The 16,110-nt window shown below is 53.8% G+C and overlaps 1 protein-coding gene across 4 annotated transcripts; it reads left to right on the top strand.

The window, feature by feature from the left end:
• Window positions 1-6,904: 6,904 nt before the first annotated feature.
• On the top strand, window positions 6,905-13,020 carry LOC147646741 (maestro heat-like repeat-containing protein family member 7). 4 transcript variants are annotated; one of them, XR_015281800.1, is made up of 16 exons: window positions 6,942-7,531; window positions 7,631-7,786; window positions 8,056-8,120; window positions 8,230-8,379; window positions 8,569-8,717; window positions 9,022-9,169; window positions 9,419-9,606; window positions 9,696-9,833; window positions 10,112-10,226; window positions 10,399-10,536; window positions 10,750-10,926; window positions 11,063-11,218; window positions 11,377-11,478; window positions 11,848-12,065; window positions 12,146-12,287; window positions 12,578-13,020. XR_015281800.1 is itself a non-coding variant. In XM_086873069.1 (16 exons), exons 1-16 carry the CDS (start codon window positions 7,408-7,410, stop codon window positions 12,775-12,777), a joined length of 2,166 nt encoding a protein of 721 aa, XP_086729195.1. In that variant the 5' UTR covers window positions 6,942-7,407; the 3' UTR covers window positions 12,778-13,020. The 4 variants fall into 4 exon arrangements, 3 of the variants coding, with proteins under 3 accessions (XP_086729194.1, XP_086729195.1, XP_086729196.1); XM_086873069.1 differs by having other exon boundaries at window positions 11,848-11,950; window positions 12,231-12,287; XM_086873070.1 differs by having other exon boundaries at window positions 11,292-11,478; window positions 11,848-11,950; window positions 12,231-12,287.
• The last annotated feature ends 3,090 nt before the right edge of the window (window positions 13,021-16,110 follow it).

Raw genomic sequence — 16,110 nt, 5'->3', positions numbered from 1 at the left:
TGGAAGAGAGACAAAATACGTGGGTAACGTGGGCTAATCAAACTAGACAGGATAATTTTTGCCTTTCAATGGCCACCCCTTCAGATCCTTTTCGAACTTGTTTAGTGGGCGCACCTTTAGATGATTCACTCAATGCCACAATGTTTAAAAAATGGACAAAGAATTGGAAAATGCCCAAGGAAGCAAACAAAACATTATGTGAAATTCCATCAGGTAGATTCACGATCAATATTTGTGACACAGGTTTAATCCCAGCAAATCCCATTGGTGCTCAAATTTGGTACATTGCTACAGGTTTAAATGTTACCGGGTCAGAGCCACGAGAGTTAAGACTGTTAGGCTCAGCCCCTAGCAATTATTGTTTAACTTTTGTCAATTGGGCTAGGAACAATCATGCAAAAAAGTCTCATGGGCCAAATGGTACAAATATTTCTCCACAAAATTTGCTGTATTTGCAGAATAATGATGCATACTGTGGCAATTGGTCTCACAAGGTAAATTCTAGCAGTTCACCTCTGCAATTACCACCTGGTATTTTTCTAATCTGTGGACATCGTGCATGGCAAGGACTGCCAGCAAACATTTATGGAGGGCCTTGTTATTTTGGGAAATTGACATTGTTTGCACCCACTATACAGCAACTATGAGGAGCCAATAGAATCAGGTTATGAACAAAGAGAAGTGTGTTCCAATTGGGGCCAGAATGCAAGGATCAGGTTGAACTTTGGGAACGTCCTACAGTGATTGTGTCATCTCTTTTTACACCTGGAGTATCTAGTGCTCAAGCCTTAACACAGTTACGACGACTGGCATGTTGGACAGGAAAACAGTTTAATATTACATCAAAGGTTTTCTCTGATTTGCTTTTGGAAATGAAGAGTGTTAGGCATGCTGTATTGCAGAATAGAGCTGCTATTGATTTTTTACTATTAGCACAGGGCCATGGCTGTGAAGACTTTGATGGAATGTGTTGCATGAATATTTCTGACCATTCAGTGTCTATTCATGCTCATCTCCGACAACTACAGAACAATATGAAAATATTAACCATGGAAACAAATCCATTAGAGGAATGGTTTCAATCCCTAGGTCTCACAGGATGGTTAAAATATTTGGCACAAATGGCAATTGTTGTTATATTGATCATTGTGATTGTGCTACTGTTTATTCCTTGCATACTGCAATGCTTGCAAAACATGATGAAAAGGGCTACTTCTACAGTTTTGTTAGTACAAAAGGAAAACAGGGGAATTGTAGAGGAATGGCTAGAGAGCAAAGGTCATGTTCCCATGCAGCAGTTAGCTGGGAAAGAATGAGACAATAGAGTACAGTTGGTGTGAGATGTTGCAAGGTCAGGAAGGCCTTAGTGATAACTGTTAACTGAGAACAGGACGCTGTGATCAGAAGAATGTGAATTCAGCATAGATGAGCGATCACAGGAATGTGGAATTAGGTGGAGTTGACCTTAAATAAAAATATCCAATAATGAGCTTCCTTTTACACTTTGTATGAGCCTAATTATTAATGCTATATAAGTGGTTGCAGTTACCAATAAATGAGACTTGCTGATCATTCATATTGAGTGCTGCATTTCTCCCGCCGAACTCATCATTTAGGTCCAAGTTCCAAACTGCAAAATTTTTACACTCAAGACACAGTCATGAAGAACATGTATTTCAATTTTCTATTCCTTTAACTGCAGTGTAAAATATCTTAATATTGGAAAACATCCATGAAATCTCTAAAGGAAGGCAGCTAATGGATCCTTTTCACTAGCACGGGTACAAACTAAGAACTAAAATCAAAGCTGAGTTCTCTTCTTCAGAAGATCAGTTACCTCTGTCTTACTCCAGTGTTATAGAAGATTTTTCACTACACAATTGGGGGTAATTTTTATCTTTCATATTTTTTGGGGTTTTTTTTGTTTGTTTGTTTGCTTTTGTTGTTTTTGTTGGTTTTTTTTACAGAAAACATGTCCTAGAAAAGGCATGTCCTTTGTTCCTGGTTCCCGTGTGGAGCAGCTCCCTTCCTGCTGGCTGAGCTGCTCAGGCAGAGCCCGGCAGCTCCTGGCCCTGCAGGGCTGAGGCATTTTCCCCGTTGCTGGGCACAGACTGATGGAGCAGCAGTGCTGAACACGGGCACACGCAGAGGGAGCAGAGCAGCTGCCTTTGCCCACCTGAAGCTCCAAGGCCAAACTCTGAGCAGGCACGGCTGCAAGAGACTCGCAGGCTCCCTGTTGGCTCTGCTGCCCCACTTGTGCCCGGCCCAGCTCTGCAGGAGGCAGAGGGAGAACAAGGGGCAGCTCCCTCCCAGCCCCAGCCCAGGGACCCCTCCAGCCCCGGGCCTTGGGGCACTGTCAGCACCCGCTGCTCCAGCCACGGCTTCTGCTGGCACTGACAGCAACAACCAAACTGGGGCTGGTCCCGAGGGAGCAGCAGCAGTGCCTGCATCTGATCCCTCAGTCTGGGGCAGCCCCCTGGGGGAACACAGGGCACAGCAAGAGGGACAAAACCAGTCAAGGTCAGAGACTGGGAAGAGCCAGAGCTGGGAGCAGGAACAGCTGCTTCATTGAATCCTGGAGAAAGCTCTTGGCTGGGTCAAAGCACTGAAAGGTGTGAAGGGCAGAGAGGAGGCCACACCAAACAATGCTCCTGTTTTCACATTTCCCCTCTCCATGTCCCAGAAGGAATTGGATGAACTTATTCTTCTCTCCCAGTTGTCTCCTTCAGCTTGAGCAGCTCAGCACCAGGAGCTGAAGGAGCTGAAGCCTCAGGCCACAAGAGCTGAGCAAGAGGGGGCTTTTGGACTAAAGTAATGCTGCTAAGTAATGGACCTAGCTGAATGCAGCAGATAGAATCCTGGTATTATAGAATGCATTCTGCTGGAAAAGACCTCTGAGCTCATCCAGTCCAGCCAGTCACCCAGCAGTGTCAAGCCCCCCACTAACCCTCGTTTCTGAAGTGCCAAGGTCTGCACAACAGGCCCTGAGTGAGGCCTGAACAACAGGCCCTGAGCCAAAGGTGATCTCTGGATGAACCTTCCAGCCAAAGGTTATCTGTCCATCTGCTCATTACTGAAATATGCATGGTCATGAACGCTGTGATAGATGTATCCACTCATCAATGAAACATGGATTGACCTTTCTGTGTTTAGAAGCCAGACAAGGCCATGAAATCTGACATCTGGCCTTGTTTGGGGTGTATGGTCAGGGTTGACTCCCTTGGTTCCTCCTTGAGCCCTGGCCAGGCTTTGGTAGGGACCCAAGAGGAGGATGAAACCAGATATTCCCACACCAGAAGTGCTGTCAGTTTGTTTATTCAGCACTATCAAAGCTGGGCCCTCTCTCACAGCGCGGTTGGAGCCTCACCTGTGGCTGGAGGCACCTGCAGGAATTCCCAGTGTCTGGAGTGGCTCTCCAGCCCTTGGCTGTGACAGCTTCCCCAGCTGATGGGTGGATCTGGGGATGGCAAAGTCTGAGGGGAACTGGTGCTGGATCTTTGTTAATCCCTGCAGGCAATCTTTGGCACTGATGATTGGATTCATTGCTGAGCTGCTCCTTTTGTCATCTTTTGCTGCTTGGAGCTGCAGTAAGTGACACTGATTCCTTCAGGTGGTGTTTGTGCCTTTGGTGCTGACTCTGCCCGCTGCTGAAACAAAACTGGCAAAGTCTAGCCAGATCACAACAAAATGTCACTTTTAACATGTAAATGTAAGGATTCAGTCCCATCTGTAATTCCTAGAAGGGAAGCTCTCCCCAGAGTTCGCTGGCTCTGGAGTGGGGCTGAGGTCGGAGCACCGTGCGAGCAGTGGGGCAGTCGGTTAAAAGAGGCTGAACCGCTGGATGTCTTAAAATGCATCCAAACATTGCATATGGAAAAAGGAAAAGAACTCATGGGTTTGGGAAGACAAGGAGGGATTCTGTTAACAGCACCAACAGAAGGAACAATTGTTTTCGGAATGCTCCCACGTGGAGTGACAGAAGAGGGTTTTAGTTATTAGCTCAGGTTTGTTTGTCCAAGTAAAATAATAATAACAATAGCAATAACAACAATAATTATAACAACACAATAATATATATTTATATATATAACTAAAAATCGATAATGTGAAATAATGCTGACAATTTCAATTTGTTACCTTTGGCTGCTCACTGTAACACTAAAATACCCTACAAAAAAGGACTAGCAAAGACCCAAATGTCAATGGTAAACTTTGTGAATTGTATACAAGGAATAAAGGAGGAAGGGATAAAACTGGCAATTTTTATAGGGTTTGCTGATGCTGTGATGTGGAATGCTTTGTCTGTTCCTGTGAAAAATACAGTGATTAAGACTGCTGGGTTTTTCATGTATCACACTATCTACAAGCTACAGGATTGGTTGAACAATTGTTAAAAGAGCAGTTGATAAAATGAGGAGATGGGAACCTGTCCCGGTGGAGAACCCATCTCCCAGATGGGCTCCATGCCCTTAACAATGGGCCCACTGGGAAATGGAAACCCCTGGGTGTGCACGGCTGCACCCAATTTGCAAACACAGCCATGGACAGTGAGACTTGGACTGCCTGGGGAATTGTTCTGGCTGTGATGGCCCCTGCCAGGGCCACCCCAGAGGCTGCAGGGCTGGACCTTCATGCACTGGAATTCATTAGGAGAAATCAGAAGCAAATGAGAGTTTACAATACAGGAATAAGAATTCAGATTCCTCCAGGACACTTTGGTTTGATAACTTCTCACTGGAGCTTGGCCTTGCAAAGTGTTCATGTCATGGGAGGAGGAATTGATGCAGATTATCAAGGAGAAATTGAAGTAAGTCTGTTAAAAAATAATGAACAAGATTTGATTGTTCAACCCCATGACAAGGTAGAAGAAATATTGATATCGCAATTTAAAAATTAATTGTGAAGAAAGAATATCCACTTCAAATTGCCTCCATTTGTGGATAAAAAAGTTTGGACCCTGCAGTCCTAATAAAGGAGCCAGAGTGTGGGTCCAGAGGCCAAATGGCCCTCCCAAGGCAGCTGAAGGAACAGCTCTGGGCAAAGACAACACTGTTGGAATCCTGAGACCTGGGCAGGAACAATGGGAATATGTCCCTGCAGCCAAGTGTTCTCTGCCAGAACAAGTCGATGGGATGGGATATTGTTTTACAGACCCTGCCAGACCAAACCTCCCTGTTTGCCCCAACGGCCCCTTTGGAAAATGCTCAGATCCACGGGGCTCCATGTGAAGGCTGATGTGACCCTGAGGGACTTCCACACCAATTCCAGCCAGGAGCCTGGCTGTCCCTCAGGGACTGGGACCCAGCACCTCTCCAGCCGAAGGGAAAAGGACCCCAGCAAGCCTTGTTAGCCACAGACAGCGCGGTAAAGCTGAACAGCAAAGGACCTTGGGGACATTATTCTGGAATTCAAAAGGTGCCAGCTCCATGGACAACAGAATTATTGTTCCTAAGGTGAATGAGGGTGAGGGAAAAAGACTGAGTAAGCTTGTGATGGTAAAGCACAGAAATCCTTTCACATTGTGGCCTCCAACTAAAACAGGGCTTGGTTTCTCCGGAAGGGAAATCTCAGTCAATCCTGTAAAACTGATAATTGCATTCCTGTGTTCCACAGCACAGTTTACTGTCAGTGTCCCTGCACTGGATCCGTTACAAGTCAGAGCCCATTGACAGAGTTTTGGCCACCCCACAGGGTGAGCCCTCCGAGGGAACCCCATTCTTCCCAACCTGAGCTGAGAACATACCCAGCAATTAGTTACATTGAGTATTTTGGCTACTTTGATCTTTAAATTTTCAACATAATTTTGATGACTAATGCCTTGATTAAATTCAGAGGTGTTTCTGGCAAACAAAGATCCTGGCTGACTCTCAAGATACAACTTACAGGTGTTGGGGGTTCGGTGTCCTTTATTTTCTATTTAGTTCTGGCTTGCCTGTGGAATTTTTACTCATGACTTGCAGGGAAAACTTAACTGCGGGTACCTGGTGGGTGCTTGAGGAAAAACAAAGAGTTTGGCTGGGCCCAGGGGGGGAAGGGGGCAGGAAAATGGGAGGGTGGGGACAGTTTGGTGGCTTCTTCAGCTTCGGAGAAGAACACTTTGGGCGCAGAGCTGTTGTGGGGAGAAGGGAATTTTGCCATCACCCAGATGGAGCTGCTGCTTCTTCTCCTTCTTCCCTCTTCATTGGTGGCCTCGCACCCCCTGTCCTGCCGGGACGTGTGGCAGTGCCAGCCACCGCCACGGAGCTGCTGATCCACCTCAGCCACTGGCCTGGGATCTCAGCTCATCCCTGCTGTTCCAGCTGAGTGTTCCTCAGAGCCCTGCAGGAGCACCAGCACTGACTGCCAACCCGAGGGGGTTTGTGAAACAAAGCCTCTCCTCCATCCTTTCCCGTCTCAGCCCAGAAAGCTGTCACAGGGTCCCTGGCTCTGTTTTCTTGCTAACGCTGTAGTTATTGTTGTTTGTTTGCCTGGTTATAAATACTAGTAAAGAACTGTTATTCCTATCCCCAGATCTCTGCCTGAAAGCCCCTTGATTTCAGGATTATCATAATTCGGAGGGAGGGGGTCTACATTTTTCATTCCAAGGGAGGCTCCTGCCCTCCCTAGCAGACACCTGTCTCTCAACACCGAGACATTTCCATGAGTAAATTTTACAAAGTTTTCAATAAAATTCTTATTGATAAATTTGACTCCATTTCATTGCTAACAAGCTGTTCCTAAAGATCCCGTCAGGCTGTCTTAGACACTTTGGGCAAGGGATTCCTTCCAAGCTGGGCCACTTGGGGGGGGATGGGGGCGGCCCCAGGGCGGAGGGCAGGGTGTGCAAGGGCCCTTTGTGACACGCTGCAGCACGGTCACCGTGGGATGGTGGCAACGGGAGCAGATGTCAAAGGGCCCTTTGTGACACGTGCTGCCATAGGAGCTGGCGGTGACAGGGCCACGCCACAGTGCTCGGTGCACGCGACGGGTCAGGACGCGCCAGAGCGGTGCTGTGAGGAGCCCCCGCACAGCGCACTCCTTTGTGTCGGACCTGGAGCTTTTCTGAAGCACTATTACTGCAGGTGACCTCGAGGCCAGACCACAGGTCTTGCTGACCTGTGGCCTTGCTGAGGCTTCCTTCTTAAGGTTCTCTTGAGGGCAGACCGTGGGACTTGGTGACCCGGAGCTTTTCCGACGTGTCGCCCATCCCTGCAGTCTCTGCCTTTGAGACCAGACCACAGTCCCTGTTGAGGAGCCTTCTGTCCTTGTGGCAGGAGCCCTCAAGACCCAAGTGCAGGACTCGCTGTCTTGCAATCTTGCCAGGACTTGAGTCTTGCAGGTGCCTTCCAGGCACGACTGCAGGACTTGCTGACTCTGAGCTTTTCTGAGCCATCTCTCCTGCAAGCAGCCATAAATCCAGTCACTGCCATGGAGCAGCGACCCCCAAGAGTGCCCAAGTTGGCCTGGCTTGAGGAGGAGGAAGAAGAAGGCTCTGGAGCTGTCCTGGCACAGGAGACTGAAGAAGTGCAGGAGTTCCAGGCACCACAGGAGGGTGAGTTGCAGAGCTCGGCCTTAGGGCTAGTGCCTGTTGCCAGCTTGGCCCCATCCCATTCCATGCCATGCCATCCCCTGGTGCTGTTCCTATGGAAAGGATGGGAGAGCCTGGAAGAAGATTTGGAGCAGCGACCCCCAAGAGTGCCCAAGCTGGCCTGGGTGGAGGAGGAAGAGGAGGAAGAGGAAGAAGGCCCTGGAGCTGCCCCAGCACCAGAGACCGAAGAGGTGCAGCAGTTGCAGCCGCTGGAGGAGGGTGAGTGGCAGAGCTGGGCCACAGGGCTGGTGCCTGCGGCCATCTTGGCCCCATCCCATCCCATTGCATCCCACCTCATCCCATCCCACACTGTCCGGTGGACACACACCCATGGACAGCACAAAAAAGGGGCTGGGGCTGCCCCCGCAGCAGTGGCCGTGCTGCATCCCCTGGGGCATCCCGGGACTGCCCCTGCCTGGGGAACGCAGGGCTGGGCTGTGCTCTCCGGCCTCTCCCGCAGCCCCTCAGCTCTGGCTGCTCTTTGCCAGATGCAGCCATGGACGGCACACAAGAGCAGGACACCGCCCGTGGCCGCTTCCGCAGAGCAGCGCAGGTACCTGCAGCCATCCCCACCAGCACTGGGCCTGCTGGCACTGCTCAGCCCAGCACCGCACTTGGAGCACTCCATGCAACTTCCCTGCCTTCCTGCCCTTCTCCTACAGTTTCTTTACCAATTCATCACGAGAATTGGCAAGGAAGACACCAGACCTATGGACACTGAGGTCAAAGCATCCTCAGAGGTCTTGGTAGAACAGAGCAGCGCTGCCCAGCTGGATCTGCTTGTAGAGACGGCTCTTTTCAATCCAGAGCAAGTAAGCAGCCTGTGGCCAGCCTTTGATCCTCCAGCAATTGCTTGGCTTTCCCAAGCCACGCCTGCTGCTCACTTGAAGCTTTTGAGGCCATGGCAGTGGGCTGGAAGAGAAGCACTTGTCTGGGGAAGAAGCTGGGCACATTGCTGACTCCCTCTGCTAGCATTCCAAGTCTCCCTGTGCCTTCTCCAGGTGCCCGGCGTGGTGAGGTACATCCACCAGTGGCTCATGGCCAATGAGGCTGCTGAGCACAGGATGGACTGGGCCCTGATGCAAGTGGCCGAGGCAGAGCCCGATGATGTGGCCATCACTCTCCTGCGGGTGGCCCCAACGTGTGACAGGTATGGGGCCCAGCTGCCCCAAGGCCTCAGGGCTCCCCAGCCCATCACCCTGTACAGCCCGGCCCAGGGCTGTGAGCAACACAGACTTCCAGGGCCCTCTGGCTGCTCCCTTTGCCAGCCCTGCTACAAAGTCGGCCCCCGAGCCTGCTGTCGTGCTGCCAGCCTGCCCCTCAGGGGCCTGTCCCCACAGGGCTGGGCTGCCTGGCTGCTGCTGCCGCTCAGGGCCAGTGGGCACAGGCAGAGCTGGCGGCCAGCTCAGCTCCCCGCTGCTGCCCAGCCCACGGTGCTGTGTCTGACCCCGCAGAGCTGCTATGGCCATGTGGACGACCATCTTGCTCTCGCCCTGGATTTCAGAGGAAGTGACACCGCTCCTCATCAATGTGGTGGGGAGCTGGCCGCAGAAAAACCTGGGCACCTCTGATGGGGACAAGACGGCTGTCTTTTCCCTGACTGTGAGTTTCTGGAGCTGGCCTTTGCTCACCGCAAGGCCGGACGCCTCTCCAGCAACTCTGTTACCTCCTTCCCCCACTGCATCTCCCTGCTTCAGGCACTGGCCACAAACCTGGCCTAGGGGCAGCTTCAGGGCCACCAGGCCCGTTGCTCCCCCTGCGTCTGCCCCGGCCTCTCCCTGCCACGCTCAGGCCCTGCCACACGGACGCCCCGGCACTGAGCGCTGTCTCGGGCTGCTTTGTCCTCTGCAGGCAACTCTGGTGATGTGGAAGATCCTCCAGGGGCCCTGCTGCCCACAGATCCTCACAGTCTATTTCCCCCGCCTCTTTGTGCATCTGCTCTTCCAAACGTACTTCAGTACTTTGTATATGACAGAGGATGTCCATACCTTCTGGAAGGAATGCCAGGAGCAACACGGCCTCTCCACCAGCCCCAACAGGTGCTCCATGCCACTCCTCTTGTCCCTGCCACTTCCCCAGCCTCAGAGCCAGCGCTCCCAGCGTCACCTGGGCTTTGCTGTGCACACAGGTTTGCAGTGCAGACCCTGAAGGCCCTGCTCTGCAGTCTCCACTTGGAGCATGTGGTGGTGGCAATGGAACGCAAGTGTGGCTGGGACACGCTGCTCTGTGCTGACACCCACCACTATGCCATGGGTCTGCTGGCCAGGTGAGACCCCCTTCTCCCCACTGCCTCTGACATTTGTGCCCCATGACCAGGATGCCCCCCACAGTCCCCGTGGCCATGGGCCTGAGGGCCTCGTCACCGAGGGATGGCCAAGGAGACTGCAAAAGGCTGTGAGAGGAGGGTGCCCAGGAGCAGCCACATCTCAAGGGCCCAAATACCCTCACAGGGTGCTGGGGCAATAGGACAACTGTGTCCATCAGTCCTGGGAGAGGTTTTTCACGCCCTTGCTGAGACTCTTTCTGCCATTTTCTGCCTTCCAGGGTAATGCGCCGTGCATCCGCCCACTTGTGTAAAGGCATCTTAAGCTACCTGCTTGAGGTGCTCAGCAAACCGTTGCCACACTGGGATGTCTCTGCCATGGCATTCCTTGTGGAGGTGAGCCTGATGGCCAGCACTACCTCGCTCAGCTCCCTGCCAGCCCTGTCCCCTGCCATAGCCACAGCTGCCTGGGACAGCACCCGTGCCCTGTGCTGCTACCTGGGCCCAGCCCTACGCACTTCCAGGCTCCTGCTGGCCGGCTCCCCTCTCACTGCCCTGTGCCTTTCAGCTCCTAGATTGCCTGGACTTGAGTGACTGTGGTGACAGCCTAATGGAGATCTTGTATAAGTACCTGTGGTACAATTCCACAGAGATGCATCACCAGGTTCTCAGGGCTCTCCTCCTGCTAAAGGACCATCCCTCCATGGTGAGAAGGGGGCAGCAGCTGAAGCCGTGTGGGCAGCATGAGGCTGGGCAATGCTGTCCCTTGGCCTTGGCTGGCCTTTGCCTTGGGCGCTGAGGCAGCTCCTCGCAGCTCTCCTGTCTCCTGCTTCAGCTGCCCGAGTGCTTTGGGACAGCCCTTTGGCCTCTGGGCCCTGCGGCAGCTGCCCGGGCTTTCACACACTTGTGTTCTGCACAGGCCGAAAGAATTCAGAGCCTGACAGGAAGACTAGTGCACCTCCTGTGGGACCTGGACAGTGACGTGGCCAGGATGAGCATTGCTCTCCTGAGCCATATTTTCACGGATGAAGACACCCCAATATCCTGGCGCAGGGCCCTGCAGCTGGCTGAGCCGCTCCTGAAACTCCTGGACAATGTAAGGCTCTGTGCCCCAGCCACGGCCACTGCCTGCTGCCCGGACACTTTGTGCCCTGTGCATTTGCAGGCCTGCGCCAATGTGGGCCACAAGAAGCCAATGATGAGGTCATTTTTCCTTCCTTCCTTTCATACAGCCCCATAGCCAGGTGCAGCTGCTCTCCATGTTTCTCCTTCGAAGAGTGATGTCTTCAGCAGAAGAAGAAGGAAGAAAGCCCCTGAAGGAACGAGTGTACCAGAGCCTGCTCCCACTCTTTTTCCACTGCCAAGATGAGAATCGGCATGTGGCAGAGGTGAGGACTCCTGGGCTGCTGCTGCGCCTTGGCAGGGGGCTCAGCTGCCTCCTGCCCTGACGCAGGCTTGCAGGCTGCAGCCTCCTCCAGCCCTTGGCACTGGGACACTCCTGTGCCCTGCCTTGTGGGGCCATTTGCGGCTCTCTGCTGCTCCCCAGGCCTCTCGGACAACGCTCCTTCGCGCGGCTCACTTCCTGAAGAGGCCAGACCTGGAAAAAGCTGTCAGGAAGGAGAAGCTGTGGAAGTTTGCCAGGCTCGTGGTAAGGACGGCTGGAAGTCCCAGTCTCAGACTAGAGAAGCCCCCTGGCCCCGGTGCTCAGTGTGTGGGGCTGGCAGCTGTGCCCCTGCCCACTGCTGCACCCGGGGGCCGCACGGCTTCTTCTCCAGCCCCCTGTGGCCCCGAGCCGGGTGCCGATGGAGCCCCGGCCCAGCGGGGCTGCGGGCCGGGCCGGCACCGCGGCTCCCCGGGCAGCAGCCGGCCCTCTGCCCCCTCCAGAGCCCGGCGCCAGCGGCTGCTGGCCGGGCCTCAGGGCTGGCCGGGCACGGGAGGGCGCGACTGGCCGCAGGCAGCAGCGCCCGGCCGAAGGGCAGAGCCCGCGCCAACCCTTCCCTCCTGCCGCTCTCTCCAGCTGGCCGACCACAGGATCCCCTTGGCCGAGCACCTGCGCCGGGCCCTGCAGTACCTTCAGGACCCACAGGAGACCCTGCGAGCGGCGGCCATCAGGGTCATCGGTGAGTCCCGAGCCCGGGCTCCCTCCCCGCCCCGCCGCAGCTCGGCCCCAGCCCCGGCTGCTGCCCCGGCAGCGGCACCCGGGCCCGGCGCCCTGGATCCCCGGCTGTCCTCGGGGCTGCTGCTGCCGGCCTCTGGCAGCCGTGCCCTTGGGCTGAGTCAGGATGCGGCAAGGGCCCGGGCTGAGCCCTGCCGAGGCAGGAGGCCGTGTTGCCACAGGGCTGGCAGCGCCGCTGGCAGAGAGCTGTGCTGCTGGGACCCTGACAGGCTCTATGTTCTCAGGGATGGCCGGGGAGCAGCTGAGGGGGCAGCACGCAGAGCTCCAGGTCTTGTGCAGAGGTGAGCCACGGCAGCAGGCTGACAGTGGTGGCTGTCGGGGACAGCTGCAAGCCCTGGCCAAGCTGTGGAGGGCTCTGCTCCCTGTCCCGGTGAGGGACGGCGTGGGCAGAGCACAGTGAGATTTCAGGGCCACGTGGGGCATTTGTGGCCAGCAGCTTCGGGCTGACCCCCTTGGTCCCTGCTCCCTCCTGGCCAAGGCAAGAGCCGGCTGGCATGGCCCTGGCAGGGGGCTCTCGCTGGGCCCCCACAGCTCTGGGGTGTGACCGTGGCTCTGTTCGTCTCTCTTGCAGCCCTCGAACGCCTGACGGAGGACAGAAGCGGTGCCGTGTCAGACCTGGCACTTGAGACGCTGTATGTCCTCCGGGCCATCCAGAGTGCCCGTTACTCCATTCTCCAGAGGATGGAAGACCAAATCCTCAGGGCATGGAGGACACGGCCTCGTCTGTCAGGCTTGGGCTGGCTGCGCTGCTGGAGATGTGCTCAGCGCTGACCTGAGAGGCTCTGTCTTCTGGTGCCACATGGGCCAGCCAGGATTTTTTATTTCATAAGGGTTGTTATTTTCCTTTTTTCTCTTCTTTTTACTATGTAAATAATATAGGATATGTTAGGGCTGAGAGGCTCTGTCTTCTGGGGCCACATGGGCCATCTGTTATTTTTTTTTTCATAGAGATTGTTTTTTTCTTCGTTTCGTTTCCATCTAGTATGTAAATAATATAGGATATGTTATAAACCACAAGAGTCCCAAGACCTTTCTTTTGCTGCCCAGGGTGTGCGGGGCATAGGGGAAGAGAGGGAAAAGGGTTCTTGTGTTCAGCAACCTGCCGGGGCATGCAGTGGTGCAGGGGAAATGGCCAGAAGCCCCTTGGCCTTTGGTGGTTGTGCTGAAGCCACAAGCCCTGTGGCAGGCAGGAAGCGCCATCTGTGTCCTGCTGCCCGTGTGTTGCTGCCGTGATGGCTGAGGAGCTGCTGGAGCTCCTGTGGGGCTGCGGCGCTGCTGCCGGGCCAGGCTGGGGGAGCCCCTGAGGGCACGGGGTGCTGGGAGGCCGTGAGGGGATGAGGGGCTGCGGAGGCCCAGACGGGACAAGGCAGTGGGAAGGCACGAGGGGCATGTGTGAGGGAGTGGGTGGCAGGAGGTTCCAAGGGGACAGAAGGCCCTGGAGGAGCCGGGGTGGTGGGAAGCCCTGAGGAATTGGGTGTCAGAGGCCATAAGCAGCCCCCGGGCAGCCGCCTGGTCCCTGACACCCGGCTGCTCCGGTGCTGCCCCAAAATGTCCCCCAGGCCTGCAGCAGAAGGCCTGGAGGCTGGGACACCACCCCAGCGGGAGGGTGGGGACAGCCCGAGGTGCCCAGGCTGGACTGGCTGGGGACATGGAGGGCAGGGGGTGCTGCCAGGCCACGGCCACTGGGTGCCTCCAGGAAGGGGCAGTGGGCAGAGGCAGGGCTGGCGGCCAGCCCGGGCCGTCACGGCTGCCCAGGCCACGCTGCTGTGACTGAGGCCCTCCTGACACAGAGCTCGGGGCCCACAGAGCTGCTGCCACCATGGGGAGGGTGGCGATGTCTCCTCCAGCAGGGCTGCCCAGTGGCTGCTGCCCAAGCGGCTCTGGAGCCCACAGAAACAGCAGCAGAGTGTGCCCAGGAACAGCAGCAGCCCCAACGTCGGCACCTGCGCACTGAGGCGTCCGCAGCAGCCGGGTGCCAAACAGGGGGAGGCTGTGGGCACAATTGCCTTTGCTTTGGCAAAAGGCTTCAGCAGAGTTGGCCACAATGGCTTTCTCTTCACTTGCAGCCTCACAGCAACGCTTGCCAGCTTCAGGTGCAGCCTGTGCCCGTGACTGACTTGGATGGCCGTGCTTGAGGGCGAGCTCGCCTTCCACACTCAGGTGCCCCAAAGCAGAGGGACTGGCACCATCCTGAGAAAGAGAGAGAGAGAGAGAGAGAGAGAGAGAGAGTCTGATGGGGCAGCTTCCCTCCCTCTCATCTGTCCAGGCACCTTAAAGACACATGAAACCAAATCCTGGACTTGCTTGGAACAAAGGAAGAAGCAGCATGTGCTGAAAAAAAGCAGGGACTTACACGGCTCAGTTTTGCTCTCCACTTGGGCAATCCCAGAATCCCTGAGCACTTGGTGTTGCAAAGTAGCATCAACATCATCCAGTCTCCAACCACCCTGCCATGGGCACAGGTGGTGTGCAGGCACAGGTGTCACTAGAATTGGGAGAACACTTTCCCTTGTTGACCTTTTCCTCTCCTGGATTTCAAGCAAAGATGAAAACATCATCTGGTGAATGACAGGTGAATAGTGTAGCTCACAGAACTAGGAGTAGGAGTCTCCAGTGGCCCATGGTGTGTCCATTCAACCATTGTTAGATTGTCCAGTTGGAGCTCAGCGTGGTGCAGCCCGGGCACAGGCACCAGGCTGGTCCATTTCAGCATCCCAAAGTCTTGGTGGCTCCCTGTGCACCCATTGTCTCCTGAATCCATTCTTGAACTCCCAGTTACTGCTGTGCAGGACATGAGAACACAGGAACAGCTTGTTTGGCTCATTCTTGCCTTTGCTGCTCCTGCCTAAAGGAATCATCAGGACTATATGCTGATGGAATGGGATTGCCGAACAGCAGGGACTTTGTCTCTAGAGTCTAAAACTAAAACCTTGTCTGACTGTTCAGACACTCTAAAATCCAGGGTGAGAATGACAGCTTTGGTATGGAAGAATCCTAGAAATCTTGACTTGTGATTTTTCTAGTCAAGGATTTGAATGCCAATGTGGAAACTACCAAAATATTCAAACTTGTTTTCATTGGCAACCCCTTTGAAATGGCATCAGCACACCTCCAGGGGACAGGGTATGACAGTGGGGACAGTACTTGGCAGCTCATGGCTTCAGATGTGGGAGGTAAATATTTTGCCTAGGTACACATTGAAGTTCAAGTTTTCCCATGGTTTGGATTGACTGGTCATTGCAGGTAACTTTAATCAATGCAAAAGGATGTAAAAGCAGAGTTCCTGGAGAATGTGCACTAGGGAGGAAATAGGGAGAAAACCTTGAACACAGCCAGCAGGCTCTGGAAAAATTTATAAAAATTAAAATTAAAAATAGATGTAGCTTTGTGACTGTTCAGACAGGACTCTTTGTGTCTGGAGGTGATCGTAAAACATTTTAAAATCTTAGGAAATTCGGGAACTCAGAAAGAAAGTTAGGCTTGGCAAGCCCTGGGAAAAGTAGGCCCTGGAAATGTTAGGCCTTGTGCTTGCTAAAGATCATGTGAAACTGCACCTGTGGAATCAATATATGATAAATGATAGAATTGTTAGATGTGATTAGATATAATTATTGTTTAAAGAACATGAGGAACAATGTTAGGGGGCTGGGGTGGGATCACGAGAAATCCATGCTTGGGTAAAAACAATGCATACAATGGAACAATGTAAGTTTAATAATTAATATGTAAGTTGTATAACGATAGAGTATAAAACATGTTCAACTCAAAACCAAGATGGGTCAGATTTGGGTCTGTGTACCCCTGACACCCAGAGCTCTTCAATAAAGCACCTGCATATAATCATTGTGTGATGATGTGTGTTCCTGTACTCTAACATTTTGGTGACCCAGATGGGACCTTGTGAGTGCTGCTGAGCGAGCTCGCGACCCGATCCTGCTCCAGCCGGCACCAAGGGATTCTCGGGGAGCCCATCGGCCGCGACCGTCTGCGCTGCTCACAGCGTCCCCAGGAGAAGAGGTAAGGTGCTTTCACTTTGGTTTGGGTGCCTGCCAATAAGACGCAGCAAAAGCTGCGCTTGGTTGGGCTAAAGGAATTCCTGTTGGG

Source organism: Cyanistes caeruleus, unplaced genomic scaffold (genome assembly GCF_971803275.1).
Source record: "Cyanistes caeruleus unplaced genomic scaffold, bCyaCae1.hap1.1 HAP1_SCAFFOLD_81, whole genome shotgun sequence".
Taxonomy (NCBI): Eukaryota; Metazoa; Chordata; class Aves; order Passeriformes; family Paridae; genus Cyanistes; species Cyanistes caeruleus.
This window is presented reverse-complemented; position numbering and strand designations above follow the sequence as displayed.

Coding starts and splice junctions, on each gene's coding strand:
- LOC147646741 (XM_086873068.1), top strand. CDS start 7,408: ATGGAGCAGCGACCCCCAAGAGTGCCCAAGTTGGCCTGGCTTGAGGAG. Junction 10,227..10,398: donor CCATGGCATTCCTTGTGGAG/GTGAGCCTGATG, acceptor TGTGCCTTTCAG/CTCCTAGATTGCCTGGACTT. Junction 10,537..10,749: donor TAAAGGACCATCCCTCCATG/GTGAGAAGGGGG, acceptor TGTTCTGCACAG/GCCGAAAGAATTCAGAGCCT.